This window comes from Mus pahari, chromosome 11 (genome assembly GCF_900095145.1).
Source record: "Mus pahari chromosome 11, PAHARI_EIJ_v1.1, whole genome shotgun sequence".
NCBI lineage: Eukaryota > Metazoa > Chordata > Mammalia > Rodentia > Muridae > Mus > Mus pahari.
The window spans coordinates 26,783,595-26,810,419 of NC_034600.1; the positions used below are offsets into that span (position 1 = coordinate 26,783,595).

Genomic DNA, 26,825 nt, shown 5'->3' on the forward strand with positions numbered 1-26,825 from the left:
TCTCGGCTCCTCCAGCACCACATCTGCCTGCATGCTGCCATGCTTTCTGCCATGATGAAATGGACTGGACCTCTGAAACTGTAAGCCAGCCCAATTAAAAAAAAATTTTTTTTTTTTTTTAAAATAAGAGTTGCCTTAGTCGTGGTGTCTCTTCACAGCAATAAAACACAAACGAAGACTCACCACAATGTGCATTTTCTGTTTCCTTCATCTGGAAACAAAGGGAGAGGGGAGGTTAAACTGAAGAACTGCACCTTGAAGGCGAGCTCAGGCTTGTCCATAGGCTTTATCCAATGCTGTGCTTGTTTGTTCTCAGGATTTAATGCAGGTACCAGGAAAATTAAATGGAGAAAGAGTACTCTTTAAAAAACATGATGGCGGAACAGCTAAATACCTACATCCTCGAGGGAAGAGTCAAATCCCTACCTCCCAGCACAAGGACCTCAAAACAGAAATACACACAGGAGCAGAAGTGACCAACTCCTAGAAAGGAAAACTAGCCAACAATTTTGACTTTGGACTGGACAACAGATTCTCCACTCTAACACAGAATACAAGTCACAAAAGGAACATCAAAATCAGCCATCATCAAAACTAAAAAAGTTTCATGACTTTACAGGATGAGAGAAAATGCCCGCAGAATAGCTCTTGCTATCAAAAACCAGAAAGACTCAGAACTGAAATGAGTGCCAAGGACTAGAGCTGGCACTCCCTGCACAAGATGTAAGATACACGCATGGCTAAGAAGCACAGGTGCTCAACGTTAATTTTGTTGTTGTTCAGGGAGCATGTCGCTGTTCTCTTTTCCTGAATGTCTTCCCAAAGTTCCCTTTGCTAACAGAAGTCATATTGTTCAGGTACTGTCTTTTCCTCTATTCTACTGTAAGCCATTGTCCTGCCCTTAGTCTTCCAGGACACCTTTTAGTGGTTACATAGTATAGACATCAGGCTGAATTCATGGTTGAAGTGGTCAATCTTCGGGGCAGCCTAGGAGGACGCCTCTGGCATGTCTGTGAGGGTGTTTACGAGAGGTGTAGACAAGGAGGGAAGAGCCACCTTCACTGTGATGGCATCAGCCCAGAGGCTAGGGCCTCAAAGGAAATAAAATAGAAAATGGGGACAGTGGGTCAGCATTCCCCTCTCTCTGCTTCCTGGCTGTGGAGGCAGTGAGCAGCTGCCACACACTCCTGTTGCCTGAGTCCTACCCGGCAGCTGTCATTGTTGTGATGGACTGTGCCCTCAAACTGTGAGCCAAGAGGAACCTGTCCCCAAAACTAAATTGTCAAAATTTTTCAAAAACCGAAAGAACAGTAACTAATTCCTTGTGGTTTCTGGTGGGTGAGGGCTAGGGATGGATGAAAGAGGTTCTGCTCTTGTAGGATGATTGAATGGTCATTCAGGTAGAAATTGTGAATGGCTTTCTGCTCATTCATACAGGTGTGTTTGTAAGTACTTGAGCCTGGAATCTAGGTGTTCTGCATATACGTACAATGTATTTTTCCATACACAAAAAAATGTCAATATGCACTTGGTTTTCTAGGATTGCAGCTGCTGTGTGCGTTGGGAGCAGACTACACTTGTCTTGCACTTTGCAGGGACTTGGACACTAGGCCCTGACTACACCACCCCTCAATGTGTCAGGATCATTTGCAGCCTTCTTGTCTCAGTCAGTAGTGATTCTGGGAAAAGACCTGAGTCCCTGGCAGCCTCGCTATGCTGCCTGCTGCCATCATGTTGATGTATCTTCATATTAGTACATTTCATATGTATTTCATACCTAATATTGCATATTAGAACATGTATTAGAAAGGTGAAATGCCTACACAAAGGCCTTGGCTTTATTATAAAGGTATGCATGGACATAGGTTTTATCATATGAGAGTTTCATTTCAGAACCTGTTCCTCTTTGAATGATGCCAATCTTGTCAGTGTGGTTAAAAAGATTTACAAATATGTCATAGGCAAGGGGAATGAAAATGAGTAACTTATAACAAAAAGTGATAAACCTTGGGCAATATATGCAAGATTCCCAAAGCGCTTTCCTGTCTCTCTTGGACCAGTTCTCCTGAGCACACACACATGCACACACACACACACACACACACACACACACACACACACACACACACACAGGCATCTCTCTCCTGGGAGCTGGGGTAGGGGCTCACTGCCCTCTGACCTCCAGTGTGATCCTGTTCTTCACCAGCAGTCCAATCTTGATGTCCATCAGGTTCAGGTCCTTCTCCAGCTGCTGATTGGCCCTGATCTTCGTCACCACTTCTTCTCGTAGCCTGGCTACCTCCAGCTCCTCCTGGAAATCCAAGTCACTCTGGTCCAACAGGTACACGAACTTTCGGATTACTGTTAATGGTGGGTTTTCGGAGCCCACTGTGGGGAGAAGAGCAGGCATATTTGAATTCAGGATTATCGTGAACGGAATAAGCAGCTGGCTCTGCAACTAAGATATTACTACAAAAATACACCAACCGACATATGCAGTCTGTGGTGTGGCTCATTCTCCATCAGTGAGAGTCAGATAAGCAAAGCCACATAAACAAATGCACAAAAACTGATAATGCCTGGCCCCACTGTGTCCTATTTATCTAATACTCACTAGCCAGCCCTCCGCCCACCGTCACCAGACTCAGACGCTGAGCAGACGGTACTATCAACGCCTTACTGATGATGAACGAAAGTTAACAAGCAGACCTGGGCTCTAAGACCTGGTGGCTGAACCAGATAAGAGATTAAAATTCTGACTGCCAGGAGCAGGAAACAGTTTCTCTCAGCACAAAGGGTCTCTGGGAAGGAGCCAGAATTAGGCAAAAGCCAACAAGGAAAGACAAAAGAAGAGGGGCCTCTATGGGCCAAGCAGGAATCATCCCAAGGGTGACTGGGGAAATGCTCTATTTCACAGAAGGGCGAAGATCTTAGAAATTGAAATTTGGTTATTGTCCTTCTAAACACAGACCAAGACCAACGGGAGCTGCTGAGAACCCAGGATCCAGCCCCAGTCTTGAGAGAACACTTGTGCAGAAATTCCAAGAGCTTCTGTTTTCATTCTCTGACACTTTCACATGCGTCATGTGATCAGCTTTGAATCCACTGTAGAAACCAATCCTGGGGGTGACCAGTTAGAAGCAGTAATTGAAGAGTATTGTCTAGCATCTATAACCTGTCAGACAGTCCGCCTCTTCAAGGGCCCTGGCAGTTTTCCTTCCAGTTATAGCTTGATCTGGTCAGTTTGGCTAACACCTACTGACTCACCAGGAAGGCAGCAGCATGGACCACAGAAGTCATCTCTCTTGCCATTCTACTTTGGAGGATCTGTGCTAGAGAGATGACACTGGATCATGTCAGCAGTTACCATCGTTGTGGGATGAGACAGGGTTTTGTTTGGTTGTTATTTTGTTTGTTTATCTTGAGACTCCAGCTGAGGATCGCCTTCCACTCCTGATCTTCTCGCCTCTGCTTTTCCTCACTTTGAGGTAATAGGTGTGCACATTTAATGGCCAGCTTGTTTGGTGGCTTTTGATTAGTATTTTCAAAATTCTGTACATAAACATTTAATCCTTCGAATGAGAGTTGCAGGGTCGGGACTCGTAATAAACCTTTGAAATGCAGCTGTATCTTCTTGTCTCTGTTGTTTTGATTCCCTGTAGCTCAAGTGTAATATAAAATGGGATTTACGCCAAGCCCATTCTTCTTGATGAAGAAATGACAGCCACTCTGTCTATCCCTTTACTTGTAATATGAGACCCCACTCCTGGCCTGTCTGCCCCTGTGCCCAGTGAATAAATCTGCCAGACACTGCGTTTGGTCTCGGTTTCTGGGACAGCCTCTGCAGTCCATTGGCTGGAGAGAAGCATCCACACTGGCTAGGAATTATACTCAGGCTCCTTCCCAAGGTGCCCGCTTACCTAGTGCTTTGTAGTCATCTCTGGCTTTGCTTGCCCGTAACAGGGATTGTATTTTCACGATTTCATTTTTCTGCAAAAACATTGACAGGGGTCATGATCTCTCAGAGTCCCATTTGCGCCACTATTTTAGAATTTAGACATTTAGGAATTTAAACTATTTAAGAACAGACACTGTCAAAAATCACTGATATTCAGATGTAGCACATTTAACATTTATTTCCCCATGTATTTTTAAAGGTGTAAATAGGCTAGCTACAAATATAAGCAGGACTACAGAAGGACTGTAAATAAAGAGACCTAATGGAAGAGGAAGCCTGGAACCTAAAGGATCCAGTCTATGGTGACAGTTTTATTCTTCAAAGATTCTGACATTTTTCTTATGGGTTTCCATTTAAATATCAGCTAGCAGCCAGAACTCTTAAAACCCATGTTAGGAAATACATGACTTGAATCTTCTCTCTCTGGTGTTACTAGCCCAGGCTTTCCCTCTCACCATGTCCTCTCTATTCCTGACTCCGTGTGACTTCTGAGTTAATAGGCAAGCTCCTGATTATTGTCACACTGACTTCTGAAGTCTGTTTACTCCTAGGTTATCACTGGCATTTTTAAGTCAAATTATTCAATACTAGCATCCAATAACTATTGATTTAGCTCATTCTTAGCCTAAATGAAAAGCCATATGCACGTGTCTTACATGATCTTCAAAATACTGCAGTCGTGAAAGGTAACTCTTCCTTGCTGCCACCATTCGGAACCAGGACTGAATCTGAAATGTGGTAGACCAGAGAAACCATGACGGTCAGCACACAATCCTCAAGATAGCCCACATTGCCTTCCTAAGAATATTATCTGTTGAACAGCCTTGCATGCCTGAGAATCCAGCACCCAGGAGGCCAAGGCCAGCCTGGGCTACATACAAGACCCTGTATCAAAGGAAAACTAAGGATTAACAGCCTACCAAGCAATAGATATCAAAGCCCCCCCCTTCATTTCTCACTTATTTGGCTGTTTTCTTTCAAGGTCTTCAAAACCCACTATACGTGACCATTAACCTCATTGCCTTAATAGGAAAGTCCTGGTCTAAGCTAAATAGTTCACTTTTCAACCCAATAAGTGAAACTCACAAAAACAAGGTAGTCTGAGCTGCAGTGGGTCAGTAAATCAAACTAAACTAAATCCAGGGTTTCTGTCATCAACCCTTAAATGCAGCCAATATGCCTTAGTTTTTAAAAACTGCATGTATTCATTTGTGTATTGCATGTGTACACATGCATGTATGCCATGGGACAAGTGTATGGGTTGGAGGACAGCCTGAGGGACAGTCTGCTCTCTTCTTCCACCAAGTGAGCCCTGGGAATCAAACTCAGTAAAGCTTGGCAGCAAGTGCCTGTATTGTCTGAGCCAGCTCCCCAGCTCCATCCTTTAGGTTGCCATAGAAAAGCGCTCAGGCAGTCTCAGTGGGATATGTTCCTAACCGTTTCCTGAGGGAACAGGGATATTCTGCAGTGGATATAGGACACTGTACCTTGAAGGAAAGAGAAGACTCAGTGGGTCTAGCCCTGTCATTCTCTGTCCCCACAATTTCAAATATCTGTCAACTTACCCAGTGCAATTTCTGTCTGGCCCTTACTATCATCTAGATTTCCAAGTTGTCTACAAGTTCCAAGTTCTTTTTCTTTTCTTTACTTCCTTTTTTTTTTTTTTTTTGTTCAGTCCTTTTGCTTTTAGCTAAGAGTAGCCTCCACAGTACCCTTTCCTTCTGTAGTTCAGAGCTGTTCATTCACTGGGTCACAGGCTTTGCATCTGCCTAACACCCAAGCTTTTCTGCTGGTATGTTTATTAGCGAATGCAATCAGAGGAACATGAGGCCAGACTGGGTAGAGCAGAGAGAGGATCCTAGCTTTAAAAATCAATTCAGATTTTCCAGACAAAGAGCTGGGTACAAAAATACTTTCCCATTTGATTCTTATAACTACATAAAGGACGTGAGAGGTGAGACCATTATAGTGGTGCATCAACTCGCTTGTAGATGCTCCAATCCCAGGATGACTTGCAAAGCTCACACGTCTCTGGTTAACAGCTTTGCCTTCTAGACTCAGGACGAAGTGGGAGGGAATGTTTAAGCCAAGCATTCGATATGGTGGAAAGTGATATTTACCTTCACAATAGAATCAACGTTACCAGCAAACACTTGTTGTCTGTGCAGATATTCCTGGCGTTGTTTGAACCCCTTCCAGAAAGCCTGAGGGAAAGAGTGACTGATGACTGACAGGTAAGCTTTGGAAGCTGCAAGCACAGAACACATCTCAGGAGGCACTGGGTTGGGACACTTGACTGGGGCAGAGGTCACCAGCTTATGCACCAAACAGGGCCAGAGTGGGAACAGGCAGAAAGGGAAACCAATGACCAGGTTAGCACCCAGTTTTCTACAAGACTCTGCATGACAAAAGCAAGCAGTAAAGGAATCTTTCTTAGAGTGTTAACTGGATTCTATTAACAGTACTGTTTGGTCACCATATAAAATGCTTGAAAGCAGTGATTGATATATGATTATCTTTACAGAACCAAGTGGTCTATAGCTACTCTAGGAAGGCACATGACTCAGTTGTGACTCCGAATCTCTAGAGATTATTATATTTATATTATATTATATATTCTATAGAGATATTATATGATGTGCCTATAATTGACCATTTATCATTTCATATGTTCCCACATAAAATTAGACTTATCTATGTATCTGACACTATATCCAGAATGAGCCATTAATTTTTTTACCATGCACATTTCCAAATATGTACAACATATTTACCCATATGCATATTATTATGTATTAAAATACAAAGCGTATATGATGCTGTATATATAATTTTCTTCCTTTTGATAAGAGACCCCGTGATATCCCAGGGTTTGCCTCCTCCTCTAAGTTACACGAGAGTCTCTAGTTATCACATACATGAAATATTTACACTAACAGACTCAGACAAAGCTTAAGGAGAAAGAATTCTGACAAATTAAATGTATGGCATATAGTATTCTGCTTCTGTATAGATAAAACCTCTGGTAACTCAGCTGCCTTAGAAAGTATAGACTGATTATAACTTAGCAATTTCCTTACAGAGAGGCAATAGGCTGTGTCCATTTAACAGTAAACAACCTTTACACATAAGAAACAGGGAAAATATGTATTCTATTTCCCCAGTAAAGGAAGTCAAACCTAAGCAATTTTAAAGACCCTAAAATTTTATAATTTTTCATATTACTATTTGTATATTTATATAGCTATTAGTGTGTGAGAATGAGTGAGTGTATGTGTGTGTGTGTGTGTGTGTGTGTGTGTGTGTGTGTATGTGTGTATATAACTTGTAGGAGTCAGTTTTCTCCTTCTACCAGACGGGTTCTAGCAACAAGCATCTTTACCCCACTGAGCCATCTTGGAGGCCCATTTTCAATATTATTAAGGTCAAATGAACTTATTTTTATCAGTGCCACTATGCCCTGGTTCAAGAGTTTTTTAAAAATGAGAAGTATGAAAAACAGTTACTTATTTCAGGTGGTGGTGGCAAATGCTTTTAATCCTAACACTTGGAAGGCAGAGGCAGGTGGATCTCTGAGTTTGAAACCAACATGGTCTACAAAGTATGGTCCAGGACAGCTAGGGATACACAGAGAAACCTTGTCTCAAAAAACTAAAAGTAGTTAATGTACAAGGGAATCAAATGACTGGTTACAAGGTTGAAATTTTTTCTGTATGTCAAAAATAAAAACATATTAAAGATGTTATTCACATTAGCCAAGTCTTAAATATACATGGGTCAACTAAAAAAGAAATAAAAGAATTAAAATTACATACTGTATTTTGGGATAGATTAAAAGGCGTCATTATAAAGATGTCAAACTCAAAAGACCCTCCCCCCCAAAAAAACTATTTTTTTTAAAATCCATGCTTAAAAAAAAATTCCACACTTGAGAGATGACTCAGGAGATAAGAGTACTGGCTGCTCTTCCAGAGGACTCGGATTTGATTCCCAGCACCCACTTGGTGGCTCAATATCCATTTATAATTCCAGTTACAAGGGATCTGATGCCTTCTCTTCTGGCCTGCAGGAGCACCAGCAAGCACATGGTGCATAGTATATCCTGGCCAAAGACTCATACAAATGAAGTTAAAGAACAAAAAACAAAAAACAAAAGAAAAAAAACCCCAAAACATGAACATACACATAAAAGCAAAACAAACCAAAATTTAAAGAAATAAAACCAAACAAACCTAAGAGTTTAACACAATTGTTACAAATATTGAAAAATGGGCTTAGAGTTTTTCAAATGACTTCATAATATTGGTTGGTAAAGATGAGTTTCTGTGTTAGAAGACAAGACCCGAGGATTTTATTAGCACAGGCAGGTTGGGATTCAACAGGACCACAGAGGCTTGGGATTCTGTAGCCCTGAGGCTTCCTGCAATGAGCATGCTGTAAGGTGGCTCACACTGTGAGCAGTAAAGATGTAAACAACCACAGCTAAATGATTCTTAATCATGTGCCCACTTAGAAATGCTGCCATGGGACTGTGGCAGGGTGGCATTTCTGAGATGAGAGAAGAAACTGCTGTTGGATGTCATCAGCAACTATTCACAAAAATGGATCATCAATGTGATAGAGACAGGGAAGTGTTTACAACTGTGCCAATAACTGGGACTCCACAGGAGTGTGGCTGTCACAAGCCAAGAAAGATCTCAAAGAAATGCTGGACTTTTGCAGAATAAAATACTCTTTGTGTTTACCAACTATTTTGAGTTTGGTGGGTAGTGCAGGTGCGATTATGTGAATATATATTATATATGAAATATATATAACACATAAATTATATATCATATAAATTATATATAACTATATATATAACTATATATGTAAATATATATATATATATATATATATATATATATATATATATATATATCTTTAACCTATACTCAGAGCAAAAACAAAACTGGCACCACCCTGAGGTTTCTTTCCGCTTTTCTAGTATCTACTCAAGTTTAGAAACACCATTCAGTTACTAACTTAGATTCACAAATATGAAGAACTGATTTGTAATATTAACAGAGTATCCAGCCTGGAGCCACTTTCCTTGTCCACTGGCATTATTTGCTTATTGCATTCATGATTCAACACTATTTGCAAGATTTTGGTATCATACTTCATCCCGTAATCAGCTATACATTATGTAGACCTCCTCAGAATCTTTCTGTTAGAAATATTCATTGCTACTTTCTACACAAAGGTAGAGTTAGTGGATATTTCATCTTCACAGGAGCAGAAATACTATCGAGAAGGCTAAGCTGACTCCGTGACAGGCTTCAGATTGGCAGTTCAGGAGACGAGGCCTAAATCTCTGTTTCCAAGAATGAGGCAAGTCCAGGTAAGTCATACCCCCAGAAGCTGCCCACCACGTGGCCCGAGGGGAAGACAATGGGTCAGCAGCAGTTTCCAGACCTCCCCAGCAACAGTTTCCAGCCCCCACGCCCTGGTAATAGAATGTTCCCTAGAGATGGGAGAAAGGTCACCTACCTCAGAATCCCCAAATGTGCCCTACATCAGGCCTGAGAGCTCACTTGGTTGTGTCTCTCTATCTTAGTAATTAGGAGACCCCAGTATGCTGGACTTTTGCAGAATAAAATACTCTTTGTGTTTACCAACTATTTTGAATCTGGGGTATCATTCTTTGGCAAACTATGGACCCTTAAACTATATAAGCTTTATATTTAATTTGTCAAAATTCTACATTTTTCACTCTCAGCTTTGAAGTTTTCTATCCAGTATGTCTGGCTCTTTCCACTCTTATAGTTATAAACTGCAAGATCTTCCAATAAACAAGCATGGGTCTAACAGTGGAGCAAAGAAGCTGATATAATGTAAAAGGAGACAAAAGTTTAAATCATAATGCTAGTTAGAAACAGCTTTTTATAGTAAAACCATTTTCTTAGCTGCTATAGGGACTTGTAGGAAAAGTTACAGTAGCCACCTTATTCTGTTTTCTGGTGCTATAAATATATTTCCTGTATAATGTTTCCATGTTGAAATACTGGTGATTACTCCTCTTCTTTATGTATCTTCAATGTTAATCTCCAGAAAACCAGAAGTGCTGAACCAGCTGCCTTGCTTGATAACGGGTACCCCGAACGCTAATCACGATGCTAAAGTCACTGTGATACAGGGGAGCCAGGAAGCTCTGAACAATTCCTTCTCCTCTTTCTGACATCTGGCAAACCGACAAGGCTATCTATTAGGTCAGCACCGGGGATACCCTAAGGGGGCTCCCCTGCTTTGCATCTCTCAGGCTCTGAAGTTGCTTCACACAAGCCATTTCTTTCTCTTGGCTTGAATGCTTGTGGCCTTCCTCGCTTAAAGTTCGGTACATCAGTACTCCTAGGGCCGAGATTTAAATTTACGTTTTACTTCTGTGCATGCTGCATCTGTATGGATATCTGTAGAGGCCTAAACAAGGTGCTGGGTCTCCTGGAGCTGTAGTTACAGGCAGCTGTGAACCATGTGACACGGACCCTGGGATCCAACCAGAGTCCTCTGGAAGAGCAGCAGTGCTCTTAACTGATAAGCTATCTCTCCAGCCCACTCATCCTTTCCAAAGAGACGGAACCCAGTTTTTGTTAGACAGGGGGAAAAGCTTTCCACTGTAGTTATATGTTTGTTCTGTTGGATAAGTTTTCTTTCTCTTTATCTCTTCCCACAGAAACAGCCGCGATCTAACTACTGGATCCCCACCATGTGCCCTCTGAGTCCCACCTCCCACCTCATCACAGACCAAGCACTGAGCGCCCGAGAGCAGCACACCAGGGCATGTTTTCAATGGGAACTCGCCTCACAGTCCTGCCAGGCATCAGGATTTTTACATGAGGAAATGTGTCTTTAGGCAGTTCCTCTTTCTCTTGACTTTCTGCTAATTTCCTCCCAACTCCAGGCCTGTTTGAATACTTCTCAATGTCTATCTTTCACTCTGAACTTTCAATCATTTACACTTGATGATGTCATAATTTCCTTTACTTGCCACGGTTGTTACTGATCTATTCACCCCACCCACCACACACACACACACACACACACACACACACACACACACACACACATTGCTTCATTATTAAATTCCTTGAGAACTACAATATAAATTTTTCTTGAAAAGTATCAGTTTACTTTACTTACATTTTATAAATTATATTCATTTTCTATATATTTGATATAAATAAAATTTCCTTTGCTTATGATGACCTTTTCTGGTTTACTTTCTTTTCTTTTTTGGTGTTGGATACTGGATCCAGAGCCTCAGGAATACCAGTAAACACTCTACCACCGAGCCATACACCCAGCCCTACACTTAAACAATTCTGTTAGGGACTTCTAATTGTTCTAAGACTGGATGATCTATTGGGGGTGTAGTGCAGAGTGCTTGCCTAGCATACACAAGGCAGTGGGTCCAACTGCTATCACTGGGAACAGTGGCTTCCCTCCAAGGGTGTTGACTGGACACCTTCTGATGACCTCCAAATATAGCTTGGATCTGGCTGGCTTGATCCAAGAAGATTTGGTTCTGTATTCTCCTTCAAAAATGTAAGACTATACGTCTGGACCAGTCACCTGTCTAGAACGTGTGAATTGTTTTATCTAGGGGGAAACCATTTTCTTTAATGAGACATCTATTAGCAACTTTGCTGAGAAATTAGATTAACTTGATGCTTTCTGGTCATTTGGTTTTAAGGGTCAGTGGATTCACTTCTGGGCTGCATCAGTGTAATTACCTCACTGTTAGGCATCATGGGATTGATGTTGCAAATTTATCAGATGGAAGGAAAGACGGCAAGATGGATGTGTTGTGAGTCTAGTGACAATCCTAAACTACCGCTGAGGTAGAGGAGCAAGGCCCCACGTGACCATTTCGGTCCTTTTTCAGCACTCTGGTAACTATTCCACACTGGGTTCCACTACAAAGGGAAATCTCTAGTGGTGGGCTCTTCAGGCAGAGTCCCAATTACAACATTGTTTCAAGACTGGAGAGAACAGGGCTGGTCCAAATTGTATCACATCGGCTGGTATTTTGAATTTTGTACCTAATTAGAGCTAGCTTTTAGGGGTGTAGATGGTTCTATTTTTAGGCTGTATTTTCAACAGATAAGCTAGAACGATTTTGAATTAGAAACTTGTTGGTTCACATAGAAAAAGCTAAGTGTCAGATCTACAACAGAGATTTCTTTAAAAAAAAAAAAAGTCATTTAAGTCCTACTGACATCTTGAGCAAATAAAGTACTCCAACATATATGAAATATACAAGACCACTAAGTTATTCTCAGTCCCAGTAACATAAAAGCAAGGCACAGAAGTTCATCAATCGCCATGAAAGAGAAACTCTACTACCAAAACACCTCCAGTTTGGGAAACTTCAGATACCAGCTAAAGCAAAGTCCTTCAAGCTCTGCCAATCACTGATGTGCTTGTGTTAGCCTCTGGAGAAAAGGACACTCATATAGACCTGGGGAAGCTAGCATCCTGGCTGGTTGAGGGTGACACGAGAACACAGGAGAGACATCTAGCTCTGCCAAGTTCTTCCCCTTCCTGTGGAAAAGCTCAGCTCATGCATTTTTGTTGTGGTCTCACAATCTTTAAAGAGTGGGTGCTGACAATTTTTCCCCTAGGCCTAAACAAAGAGTGACCATTATACAAAGAAGATCCCTAGAGAAGTTAAATGTGCACCAGCTCATCTGTTCTTCCGTTGGCTCAGGCTAGAAGAACTATACATTAATGACCATCTGCTAACCCTTAAAACTCCAAGTTCAGCAGTAGATGGACACGTGGAGAAGCTGCTATTTGGAGAATAGCACAATTTCAACCCCAATCTGAGGTATCCATCCCGTTCCAACCATACTGACGGCAGGTTGATCTGAGCAAGCCCTAATACTCTTCTGAGGGCCACAAGTTAAAACACATCATCACTAGGGCAGTCCCCATTTTAAAGGCTTCCCCAAAAAGGGCAGGGAGGAGCCCTCACTGGCACTATCAGAATGCTGGTGCTGTCTTCCAAGCAAGTATTTTCAGACGACAGGACAATTTTCCAATTTTCCATAACTGTGGTAGGTGATTCCCGTACCTGGATTTTGACCACGCTCTCTGTTTGTTCATATAAGAATGCTTTCCTAGCTTCAAACTCCTTCCTAAGGACAGGTCCTAAGGTGGTGGCTTCGAAGCGGACAAGCAAGTCTTCTGAAGCTGACCACAGGTTCTCACGGATGTAATCTGATGTGACCTCCTCCACGATGTCCTGGCGAGAGAGAGAGAGAGAGAGAGAGAGAGAGAGAGAGAGAGAGAGAGAGAGAGAGAGAGAGAAACATCTTAAGGTTATTCTCCACACATCGGGTGCAAGGAACATAGAGAACACCTTCTGGAAATGATGGCTTTTGGGAAATGAAAGGGACAGTTCTTTCAGGCCTGGTTTATAGACAGATTTAACAACAGCCAAGGGCTGAGCTGGCTTAGCGTTTTTCTAAGAGTTTTGAATCCTCTGATCTTGATGATAGTGGTATCAGAAGGTAAGGAATGATCTCATGTGATGCCGACCTGAATCACACACTGTCAAAAAAGGTCAAGGCTCACTACTATAAGAATGGGCCTCGCCTCCAACTCTCTCAGGCTCCTGGGGCGCAGGAGTGGGGGGTGCAGGGGGAAAGTGCTAGTACCCATGAAGTCCTAATGTCTTCCCCTTGTTCTTTTTGGTTTGGCTGTGCCAGGACATGGAACTGTTTTTATTTAGCAAGCCAGTCCATTCAAGTCCAGTTCAAGAAGATTATTCCTACACACGATTCAAATTGATTAGTCTCTCCCATCACTTCCACGACGAAGAACAGACCAGCTAGCACATGTCTTGTTACACAGTACAGTTTTCCACCAAACACCAACTCCTACCTCAATTTCCTCTCCTGTGAGCCATGATTCTTTAGACAAGCATGATTCAGGTGGAACCCAAGAACCTTCTTTGGAATCCGTGTTGTAATAGTAGTTATATTTCTGTTGCACGTTGAATGTGACCCATGAACCTTCACTGGACTCTAAAGAAGAAGAGTTTGTTAATATCTAGAGAGGAACAGAGCTCTTAGGCTCCCTTATCAAGTAGCTCGGCAATACACTAGGTATGAGGACTCTGCTTAGAAAGGGATGGGGAGTGGGAATTGATAGCTAGTATTGGTAAAGTCAAGTCTGGTAGACTAGACAGAGGGTCTAGTACACACAATAATCTAGCAAAACCATTTTTTTTTTTTGAGACAGGGTTTGTCTGTGTAGCCTTGGCTGTCCTGGAACTCACTTTGTAGACCAGGCTGGCCTCGAACTCAGAAATCCGCCTGCCTCTGCCTCCCAAGTGCTGGGATTAAAGGCATGCGCCACCACGCCCGGCTATAAAACCATTTTTAACTAAGTGTTCAGTTGCTCTATGTTATAGTCACCAGACATGACATAGTAAAATGGAAAGAATTTTGAGTATTCAATGGCAGCTCCTTACTACCCCACCCCCAAGTGGAGGAAAGAGAGAAATCTAATACTGACTCTGGACTCCAATTCTTTCATAGGGATAGCTTGAATCAAAAATGGCCAACGAAAATCAAAAGCAACTATGTAATGCATGTTACCAGTAATGCTGACACCCTCCTAAGCAGACGGAGGAGACCAATGAGCAGAATTGTATTTGCTAATAAAGCCATCCAGAATGTTCTCTGATGAGAACTAATTTACAAGGACCGTGACCCACATTTAAGGCAGAGATGAATCACTTCTGGGGACAAGTTTATTCAAATTACAAAGATAAAAGCCGTGCAGCAACATGAAGGCCACTGGAAGCGGAGAAGACAGTTCCTGATTTGACTCAGGATGCTCTCTGTACCCACACAAAAAGAGAAAAGATGGCTGAAAGGACATGGCTTGGGGAGGTGGGGACAGGCTACAAAAGTCTGTGGCAGTTGTGGCTTACATTGGTGGAAAAGGATGTTTCTTCCTCACAAATCTATGGGCCACACGTTATAGTATTTTTAGATATCCTTATTTTTGTTCGTTAGCCTTTATTTCTGACTCAAACTAGAGACCTAAGACTTACTGTAACCACTGAAAAGTTCTGGCTAAACTAAGTCAACTTCGGTTAAGTGACCACCAAACTCACCATCTTTCCACGTAAATCAAAGTTTGAGTGACGGTCTTCATAAAATGTTTCAATACATTCAAATAATTGAACGGAACAACCAAGTCATATAAGTGTATGCTCATTCTTTTTGGTTTTAAATACTCAAGTGCTCAATTTGTCAGTGTACAAAAAAGTGACAGCTTTCTCTTTTAATGGACAGTTGTACAGCTGTTGGTCATTTGTTTTGAATTAAATGTGTGTGTGTGTGTGTGTGCGCGCGTGTGTATGTGTGTGTGTGCGCATGCATGTGTGTGTGTGTGCCAGCACATGTATACCATGGCGTATGTACGGAAAGCAGCGGACAACTCTTTGGAGTCCATTTCCTCCTACGATGGGTTATAAGCATAGCATTTAGGTCATCAGACTCGTACCACTGAGTCATCTTCTCAGGCTCTACTGTCTCTGTCCGTCTCCTTTACTCTTTTCATGGTCATCCATGTAGTAGCATGTAACTTCTTTATCCCTTTGGTGGCCGCTAGTATTGCAGTATACAGAATCTGTCACATTTTACTCATATATTCCTACTTCATATCTATTTAATATTGTATAATTACATATCATTTGTCTCAAAATGGTTAAATGATGGCAATTATTAGTACAAAGACCTACTTATATTTTCTCAGTTCTATGATGTGACATCTATGCATTATTGCTGAGATACTTGCAACTTTAAAAAAGAATCTAAAAACAGTTCCTTTCCCATAGATGCTAAACATTTCAGAAATACTGATATGAAAGCAGTAATTGTCTCAAAATTTAAGAAACCACAATGCTATAGAAACCACCGTATTTGAAGCGACATGCCTGTGCTAAGCCACAGGGGCGGCTCACCATTGTCAGTCTTTGACTCTTTCGCCTTCACAAGGGTATCAAAGTACTTGTTGGCACATTCTGGGAGTATGTTATGGGTATTACTAGAAGAAGACTTGAGTACAGTCAAGATATGATCTGATTGTTTTCTATCCAAACACTCATTGACGCCAACGACCAGTGTAACCCCTGAGTAATGAGAAAAGCAAAGTTTCAGTTAGTCATAACTTTATACTTACATAAGGTATATAAATACATAATTCAACCTTCTAGGAATGCATTGGTATTTTGCTATTAAACCTTTTCTCTTTCTGATAGTCTGACCATATACACCAGGCCAATCACTAATCAGTTTGGGCTGTGAGAAGAAGGTTCTATGGAAGCATGACATGTTCCAATTCTGACATTCTCTGGTTAGGCTTGTGTAGGTATGAGGGCTAACTGGGTGGGGCTTGCTGGGATATAATCTGTTGAGCATACGTGGCAGGGAAACCCCGATTGAGGAACTGTGACGTTCAGACTGGTCTGTGGGCATCTCTGGGGAAATTGTCTTGATTATTAATTGATGCAGGAAGACACGGCACGTTGTGGTCGGCACCATCCTTAGGCTGGTAGTTCTGGGCTGTGTAAGACATCTCACTAAACAGCTAGAAAGCAAGCCAGCAAGCAGAGTTCATCCATGCCCAGCTTCCAGGTTCCTGCCCTGACCTCTGTCAGTGATAAACTGTGACCTAGGTATAGTAGCCAAATAAAGTCTTCCTTCACTTAAGTTGCTTTTGGTCAGAATTAAACCAGAACTGAATGCATAGTTGCCATCAAATTATGTTTATTCGTGTTTAATATTACGGGTAATACTATACACAGATGCAGCTGAAGGCATAAGAAACCCATGTTGACTTTTGCCAGCTTGGAGTCAAAGCACTGTGAGTCCAGGGATGCTCAAAAACAGGGTCAGGGAACTTCTCCAGCAGACGCCGCTGGCTACCGCATGACAGGTACTGACGGCAGCGAGCCTCTGCTTTTGCGCCGAGGAAGTGAACCGTGCTGAACCTCAGCTATCATTTCCTCTTTCCTAGAAACACTATGCAGGATGAAGAGCTGTCACTTGAGAAGTCTGTGGTCTCAGGGGAGGAACAAACAAGTGACACAGACTTCCTCAAAGATGAACTACATGGGATGGTTGCACTGAATTAACATGCTTAACTATTTTTCCTTGAAAGATATGTGCACCTATATCATATGTATGCTATAGGTGCAAAATACAGAACTGTTTCCTGCAATTGAATATGGATGGGCAAAGAGCTGGCACACAGGTACATTTCTAGTACCAGTTGGAACTGTTTCCTGTGAAGATCTAACACCCTCCTCTGAAAAGTCCCAACCAACGGGTGAGGCGCTACTGACCCTCATTTTACTCATAGTCTGTGGTACACAGTAGGTGCTCAATGCTTGTTGAGTTGTACTGAGCACACTGAGTGATACTTTGGAGCAGCCTTCTGGGTTCATTTGGAGCAGGATACTGGGTTGATTTGCTTTAACACGACAGGTTCCCCAAATCCTCAGGTGTCACTTCCTGCTCACATCTGCATGCCAGTGTGACAGCCAAACTGTGGGGTTTGTGGCTTCTGCTAGAAACAATCAAGGCCTTTAGAATTCTGCCTATGGCAAGGACAGGTTGGCTCTAGTGTCTGTCCCAGAGGTCCCCAGGGAGGACATCAGAGCAGTTCCAATGCCCAGGGATGCATGACATCCACTCTGATGACATGAGTGATTTCTCTGTGGCTTGTAGTTGGGTCAGAGATAGTAGAAGATGTCAGAAAACTGACCTTCCAAAAGTCAAATGCATTTCTGTTGAAAAATGTTAAAATCTCCTATAAACCTCTTAGGAAACCAAAAAACCAAACCAAACCAAAACCAAAAAACCCAAACTCCAAACAACAACAACAACAACAACAACACCCAAAAAACTAAAACCCCAAAAACAGTTTGCTTTACATCTTAAGCCACACACCAGTGGGCTCTCTTTAAGCGGTACACTCACAGGAAGATAGACACCCAACACAGCAACATGGGTCGACATACGATAGACAAACAGATATACAACATGTCTGTGGTATTGTAATGTCAGGATAAGGAAAGGTTAGGGGGAAATTATTTACTCCTTGGGGTACAGTGATTCAGGGGCAAAGGTTGAGCAATACTGCCCCAAGGACTCAAATGTTGGGGGTAGATATGCCAGTGAAAACAAACACTTAGGCCCTTAGCCCCTCTCCTTTCTCAGTCTGGCCCTTGGTGACAGGTATGGACCAATGCCCTTTGTTAAACAATCTAGGTTGATTCAGATCTACAAGGAGAGTTAGTTTTCATGCAAAGGAGGAAGACTTTTTAAAGTAGGACAATTGCCACTGAAGTCAGAATGCTCTTATTTTAATGTCTGACTGTAGATAGCTTTCACTGTAAAAAACAAAATCCTATTTTATCATTACATACTATAGGAAGGATCACAACTCTTGTAGCATGGGGTAGGACTCAGAGAGCACAAAGGAGCTCTGATGAACATGGGAGAGCAACAAAACCACATGAGCCAAGAAACTTCTAATTTTTTTAAAGTCTCCATGTGAAAAACAGACCCAACATTCACAGACTCCGTGTAAGGGAAACAAGGAATAACATAATTTTTAGGTTGATTGGGTCTCTAGGAAGGGGGCACTGCAGGTGGAGTGTCTACATTACAATCTCATTCCTTTCAAGTGCCTTGGCAGACCATGGCTATCTTTAGTGTATATGCAAATCAATAACTCTCTCACACCCCTCTTGAATGTATTTTTCCCCCTTAAGCACTAGAGTCTTAGGAACAACTTCAAAGTTCCTAAGGGCATAAAAGCCAGGCCAGAAAAAATAACACTTTTTTTTTCTCCCCAGGCTAAGGAAATAAAGTCCAGCTGCTCCCTACAGATCCTCCACATCTGGGGAGGAAGACTAAGCTGTTCCCTCAGCACTCTGTGACCTGATAGGATGGCACGGAGTCTAATCATGCCAGGTGGCCAATTTATACTTTTGGGAGTCTCATTCAACTTTGTGTTAGGGAGACTGGTACTGTATCAGCTTAGAAGCCATCTCAGATTCTTCTTTGATAATAAAGGTATAAAACGCAACATAAATTTTGATCCTTTGAATTAATATGTTGGGCTCTTGCTTATGGCATTCCAGAATGGGGCAAGCAACCATAGGATGTATTAGGCAGGCTCACCACTGGATCCTCTGGGAGGGAGAAAACCAACCAATCATCTGACTTTCAAAAGCCCTCGCTCTGGGGCAGAAATGGTGACATTTTGGATCTGCTGGGATTGGGGTTCATTCAGAGCCAGCATCACTTAAAAAAAAATCTACTAATGTCTTTCATGTACCCTCCTCCCCCCCACCTCCATCACCAGGCAGAAGCCTATGGGTCCTTCTGAGAATCAGGTTAACAATACTATTTTCTGGCAGTGAAATGACATCCTGTCTCAAGGAGATTTGGCCCATCCTTCATTCATAGAGGCATTTGTCAACAGTATGGGACTTTGGGAGCCAGAACTATTTTCGTGATTCAAGTTTGATTTTTGTCTTAAGTTTTTTCCTTACATATATTTATTTACGTGTGTGTGTGTGTATGTGTGTGTGTGTGTGTTCATGCACACACATGGAAGACAGAGGACAACTTATGGGAGTCTGCTTTTTACCACGTGGGTTCCAGGAATCAAACCAGGTTATCACACTCGGCAGGCAGTAAGCACCTTTACCCACCAAACCATTTCACTGGCTTACTTTCTTTTTATAGAACTTAGAGCTCTTCCATCTATACAGCCCAAGAGAGAATTTCATAGCCACCAGTCAGCTTCATAGATAAAAAGATCTCAAACAACTGGCCAACTCCATCATTCTCTGATTGAGACTATTTCAGAGTCGGCTATCAGGCGCAACCACCCCCATCTGCCCTTGATGATTAAGAGCTGATATCAGTCCCTGTGAGAGTCTGACCTTGCACTTTCCACTCTCTGCTTCCTCCCTCTCACCCCCCCCCCCCACTCCCCGCCTTCTGGTCTGATTCTGAGAAAAACTTCTACTAACAATGGAAAGTATAAAAAAAATCAAATAGACAGGTACTGTGAACAAATAGTTTTCCATCGATAAATGGGGGTGGGTGCTAGCATTCAGTCTAAACTCCACCCCACAGTTAACTAGCAACAGCCAGGTAGGCCTGACCCATCATAAAAGGGGCTGCTTGTCCCCTCCTCTCTCTCTTGATCTCTTGCTTCTCTCCTGGTCTTGATCCCCCTCTCTTCCCATTCCCTTCCCCTTCTCTCCATGTGGTCATGGCTGGCCTCTACTTCTCTACTCTTTCTCTGCTTTTCTCTGCCTCTACTACTGTCTTAACTCCCCTCCCCATGCCCTGAATAAACTCTATTCTATACTATACTGTCATGTGGCTGGTCCCTCAGTGGGATGGGATGTCTTGGCATGGGCCAAGAGGCACCCCCTGTTCCATACCTCATCACAACCCCATAGATCATATCTTATATCTCTTTATCTTTTTATAAACACATGGGGGTGGGGGGAGGATTCAATTTAAACATAAAATTTTAGTCTGCAAAACATTTTTGCTATCTAGATTTTTTTTTTTTTTTTTTTTTTTGCCAACACTGTCAGATTTTGTTGGCGATAACACCTGGTTACTGGGAACAGGGCAACTAGCTAGTGACATGTTGGTTTAGATATGCATCTGAGACTTAACACGGAAAAGCATTCAGATTTCTCCAGAAATTCCAGTGAATGACTTCAGGTGTGTAGCTGTGTTAAAAAAAAAAAAAAAAAAAAAAAAAGCCAGGCAGGTTTGAGAACCAAAAGACAGTGAGTACTTGAGAACTTACATTGCTTTGCTCTGTTCTCATCCACGTTGGCCTCGTCAATGGCTCGCTGTATCTCATCCAGCCAGAGGACTTTAGAAACATTCTTAGGATCCTGGAACAGTGGCACAGAATCAGAGAACAATGAATCCTGATGGAACCGGATCAACACTGCTCTTCAGGAGTCATTTTTATCATCACCTCCGACTTCTGATTCAGCCAGCACTGGGTAGCTCCACCATGCAGCACAGGCTGGTGACAGGCAGGCCACGGATCCTCAGCCAGACCACCCCCTCGTTCAGTGGGTCTCAACCCGTGGGTCATGACCCCACTGGGGTTGTGTGTGCACAGCAGGTATCCTGCATGGCAGGTATTTACAGGATGGTTCATAACAGTAGCAAAATCACAGCTATGGCTGGGGGTCACCACAACATGAGGAACTGTATGAAAGGGTCGCAGCGTTAGGAAGGCTGAAGACCACTGCTCTTCATGGACAGCTGTGCTGCTGTCCCCATGCAGACTCATTGCTTCCAATGTGGTCTGCATCATAGTCGATCTCTAGTTTAGAGAACCCTTTCTCATTTCAAAACTGGCGTCTCGGTACATCCCTCCTCTGTTCGACCTTAGAAACACACAAGCTCTCTTCTCAGGACCATGGATCTAGGACTAGTGATGCGGACCTTGCTTGGCTCTCTAGATTCTCAGTCCCTGTTCTAGGACCTCCTTCAGGCTCTGCCCTAGCTGGCTCCTGCCATATCCCATAACTCAAATGCCACCTCTGTTAAAAAGCCATCCATGGCTATGTAGTTAAGCATTCCGGAACCGTGGTTGGCAAACTAAGTGCCAAGTTGCCCAATGTGTCCGGGGATGCTTTAAACTTGAGGGAAACAGGGATACCCAATGTTTGTCAGACACCCAGACAAAACACAAACAAAGGTATGGTAAGTGGTCGGAGGGAGCTAAGGATCTCTTGGAGAGGCCAGAAGCAATCAGAACACACGGTGCTGTTCACAGTGATATTAGCTATGGCACATGGTTAAGAAATAAGCAAGAAGGGTATAGTGGTTTGAAAAGGTTTGGTCCCTGTAGACTCGTGTTTGAATGCATGGCCTACAGGGAATAGTACTATTAAGAGGTGTGGCCATGTTGGAGAAAGTTTGGCCTTGTTTGAGGAAGTGTGTCACCATGGGAGTGGGCTTTGAGGTCTCCTATACTCAAGTTCAGCCTAGTGGGAAATGAGTCTCCTCTTGGCTGCCTTCAAATCAAGATGTAGCACTCTTGGTTCCTCCAGCAACCACATTTGCCTGGATGCTGTCATGCTTCCTGCCATGATGATAATGAACAGAACCTCTGGACCTGAAAGCCAGCCCCAGTTAAATGTTGACCTGTTTGTATAAGAGTTGTCTTGGTCATGGTGTCTCTTCACAGCAATGAGACCATAATTAAGGGTTAATATGCAAGATAAAGAATCTAAGTAGTTAACAATGACTTAAGAAAGTGGTGACAGCAGCAGCGAAAATGCACAGAATTCATTTTAGTATCTTACATTTGGGAAAATTCTGAAGATCTTGCTACAAGCACAGTGCTGGCAGATATTAAATGGGACTTCAAGTCAATTTTATGAGCAGACATTAAATACATTCAGGAAAGATTTAGAAGTCCACTTTTTAAACAATTTACTTTATTCTAACTATGTGTACATGTGTCTGTCTGTCTGTGTGTGCACATGGCCGCAAGTGCCCTTCCAATCCAGAGAGGATTGGAAGCCTGGAGCCGGTTATAGGCAGTTGTGAGCTCCCTGACATGAATGCCTGCAACTGAACTCAAGTCTTCTGTAAGAGCCATGTGCACTCTCAGCTGCTGAGCCATCTCTTTAGCCTCTGAAATGCCATTTTCAAAATGTGAGTGCTCATTTATATGAAGGGATAAGTGTTGTGCTCTAAACCTGGAATCAAGACACCTAGGGAAAGCTGTGGAGATGGGACAGCTGGATGCCCAAGGATCTGAGTTTGAATCTGTGAGGCCCATTAGAAAAAAAAGAAAAAGAAATAAAGGAAGGAAGGAAGGAAGGAAAGAAGGAAGGAAGGAAGGAAGGAAGGAAGGAAGGAAGGAAGGAAGGAAGGAAGGAAGGAAAGAAGGAAGGAAGGAAGGAAGGAAGGAAGGAAGGAAGGAAGGAAGGAAGGAAGGAAGGAAGGAAGAAAAGCCAGGATTGGTAGTATGCCATTCTAATTCCAACCCTGGGGAGGTAGAGACAGAAGGTTCCCTGGCAATCACTGGCAAATTACAGACCAATGAGAAACCTTGTCTCAAAAAACCAGGGTGGACAGCTTTGGAGGAATGACACTGGAGGTTGTCCAGTGGCTTCCATATACATTTGCATGCCTATGCACACACACCTATTTGCATACATGCACCCCTCCTTCATATGGGTACCCACATACATAAACACACATGTATATGCATATACCCAGTGCATAGCTGTAGCATGTAGAAAGAATCAACTCTGGCATTGGAATCATTTGGGGTAACCTTCATCACTAAGGGCTCAGGAAGTGAAAGGGTCTGGAAGGAGAACAGACATCCTCTCGGGAGGCATGCGAGAAAGTGTGCGTGGTGAGGTCTCATGAACCAGACACAGGCTGTTTCCTCTGGCGTTATGGGGGGAACACACAGCACTCTAAAATATCCATGAGGCCTGTTTTCTGAGTCATCACCAGCTACTGCTGTCACATGGGAACCATAGGCAGGCAGCTTGGTAATTGCTTAGGAAATGAAATTTCAGAAGAGCTTTAAGCAAAACCAGGGAAAGAATATGAAGCCTGAAGAAGAGGAGACATTAAAGCAGGATTAAAAAAAAAATGATTTACTTAGTGTATGTGTGTGTGTGTGTGTGTGTGTGTAAATGTGTGGCACATGTGTGGGGTCAGAGGACAATGTGTGGAGTCAATTTTCTCCTTCCACCTTTAGTTGAATTTCAAGGGTTGAACCCAGGTCACTAGGGTGGAGTAGCAAGCGAGTACCTTCATCTTCCGCGCCTCCTCACTGGCTCTACCGAATTTTTTCCCGTTTCCAAATCCAAAGAAACGCCACACTCCTCAGGAATAGTTTAAAAACCGATCACTGCACAAGTTCCTTCCACCTCAGCCATCTGAAGAGGTGGCTTCCCCGCAGGGGACAGACTGCACACACTATTGCCTGGATGAGAAAATGGTGGCTGTCCCCTGCTGAAGATTGAAGTCTCAGTCTCAGAAGCCCAACGAAAACCCAGACTTTGCAAAACCAAACAAACTGAAGCAAACAGTTTCGAGACCCTGTTGTACCAAAGGAAAGCTAAACACAAGACCGAAAGTGAAAACAACAAAATGTTCCGATGTGAAATGAGATCCCCTTTTCAGTCATTCCCCGGAAGAATGGGGGTAGCGATTCCAGGGCTGGGCCTCCACTGGGCTCCACAGGGATGTGAGAGCTGGGCTTCCACTCAGCTACACAGCCACCACGCTGTGCCTAAGTGAGCAGTGGATAAAACCAGCAACCAGGCCACATGCAAAGCACACCACAACTTCCTGAACTTGGGTGATGCCAAGAAATACCCTCCCCCACCCCGGGAAACTTTCTGGGTTTCTTGTTTCTACAGTATTAGAACATTCTACCTTAGTTTATGGTACCATAGACTATACAGTTGAAGTATTTAAATCTGATCTCTGGAAATTGCCTGGTCTGGTGAAATTTAATCAAGATGAGAAAAGTTAATATAGATCCCTATTATTTCCTAGTTGCCCCTTCATCTCCTTTTAAGTCTCATGTAAAGTTTGAATTTTCTGATTTCTTTGCTGCATTTTAGAGGTGCTATTGCCTGTCTTGGAATTTAAAATATATCAAGGCAAATGAATTATAAACAAGTTTTTTTTTATACTTTATTAAATGTACTCAACACTAGTGAACTGTAAATTCTGAAGGCTAAGATATAAATGTGATATATATATGCTTATATATCACATTATATATTGTTTATTACATGCTTACATGTGCTGCTATATATGCTTAATACATAAGCATATATATATGTGTGTGATACACACACATATATACATAAGCATATATATGGTTAATACATAAGCATATATATGGTTAATACATATATGCTTAATACATAAGCATATATATATGTGTGTGATACACACACATATATATATGCTTATGTATTAAGCATATATAGCAGCACATGTATACACACACATACACACACATACACACATATACACACATACATACATACACACACACACATACACACACACATACACACACACACACACACACACACACACACACTATAACTATAACCAAGGATCTGTACACATCTTAGGAGAGTCAGATCAGTAGCTTGGTTTGGAATGGTCCAGTTCCCCAGAAGGGAGCTCATTTATGCCATTCCTAATTTTGGCACCAAATGGATGAAAAAAAGAAAGAAGAAAAGAAAAAAAAAAAAAAGGGAAGGAAACATGACTGCTCCCAGGTTTATTGTAGATAAAAGGGAGAATATAACCGGAGTCAGAGATATTTGGGAGAGGCCAGAGAATATATGGCCATACTGAGCTGTACCATGTTGGGAAAGGCCAGAGACTATATGGCCATACTGAGCTATACCATGCAGGGAGAGGGGTAGGGGTGGGGAGAGAGAAGTGAGGGGAATCAGGTGAAGCAGCCAGGAGGCCTAAAGGTACAGAGAGAGCATGTAACTGAAATAGTTGGATTTTTTTTAAGGGATGAGTTGCCCAGTCCCCTGGCCTGGAAAAGTTTAGGGTAGAAGGCAGGGTATGCCAGCCAGGAGGGACCTGTAATAGGTAGGGACTGAGGGATGCTGGGAGAGTCTGGTAGTCAGTGTCCACTCTGGTCTGTTAAATAGGCGCCTCAACCAACTGTCTCAGGTGTGAACGGCACTTCATGATAGCTAAGATATCTCTGTCTGTCTGTCTATCATCTATCTATCTATCTATCTATCTATCTATCTATCTATCTATCATCTTAAAATGATTACTATAGACCTGTTCATTCATCAAGATTCATGGAATAACAGGCTGGCTATTGTGGTGCACACCTTTAATCCTAGCAGTCAGGAGGCAGGGGCAGGTGGAGCTCAGTTCAAGGCCAGCCTGGTCTACAGATAGAGTTCCAAGACAACCAGGTCACAGAGAAACCTGGTCTCAAAACAAAACAGAAAAAAAAAAAATTCATGGAATAAAGCAAGTTCTTGTTCTTCAGTATTTTATTATGATTTTAATTTAGTTCAGTTCAAATAGGTTTTTTTGTTTGTTTTTGTTTTTGTTTTGCGTCAATCCTGTTATCCTTCAGAGTTATCCTAGGACACATTGATCAATGGCAAATGGACCTTCTCCCCAGAAACAACAAAACTAAGTTCCTGACAGGCACTAAGGGCTGTCTTCTCTTCCTCCCTCTGAGACAGACTCTCACCGTGTTCCTCAGGCTGGGCTAGAACTCACAACATGGCCAAGGCTGGCTTTCAACTCATTACAGTCCTCTTGCTCCAGCCTGTCAAGTGCTGGGGTCATAAGTATTATCACCCTCGGGTGAAATTTAGAAACAATCTAATCCCTCTGATACAATTTGAACTTTTTAAATATTTGCCAGGCCTGAGGATGTAACTCCGTTGGTAGAGTCCTTGCCTAACGTGCGTGAAGTCCTGGGTTCAGTCTCCAGCTTCACAGATCCAGCAGCCCAGAGGCAGCAGGAGGCAGCTCAGGAGCTCAACTACATCCAGAGTTCAAGGCAAGCCAGACTAAAGCTCTGTCTCAAGGAACAAATTCACAAAATAAAAGATGGAGGAGGGAGCGTATATATTTGCTTCTCATGATTAATTCAGTTTATAACTATGTTATCAGTTTAGGAACTAAAATTTGAAATAAAGCATAATTTCATTTTGACTTTTGAAAAAGAAATTTCATATTATATTTTGGTCGCT

General features: G+C 42.5%; 1 protein-coding gene across 1 annotated transcript in view; it reads right to left on the reverse strand.

Moving 5' to 3' along the window:
- Iqgap2 (IQ motif containing GTPase activating protein 2) overlaps positions 1-26,825 on the reverse strand; it is a 264,615-nt gene that overhangs the window by 41,379 nt on the left and 196,411 nt on the right. Inside the window, exons 14-21 of the mRNA XM_029544180.1 lie at positions 20,870-20,960; positions 15,981-16,148; positions 13,886-14,028; positions 13,074-13,244; positions 6,079-6,162; positions 4,615-4,686; positions 3,921-3,990; positions 2,180-2,388 (exon numbers count right to left, since the gene is read on the reverse strand). Of these exons, the coding sequence (XP_029400040.1) occupies positions 2,180-2,388; positions 3,921-3,990; positions 4,615-4,686; positions 6,079-6,162; positions 13,074-13,244; positions 13,886-14,028; positions 15,981-16,148; positions 20,870-20,960 (1,008 nt within the window). The remainder of the gene's footprint in view (positions 1-2,179; positions 2,389-3,920; positions 3,991-4,614; positions 4,687-6,078; positions 6,163-13,073; positions 13,245-13,885; positions 14,029-15,980; positions 16,149-20,869; positions 20,961-26,825) is intronic.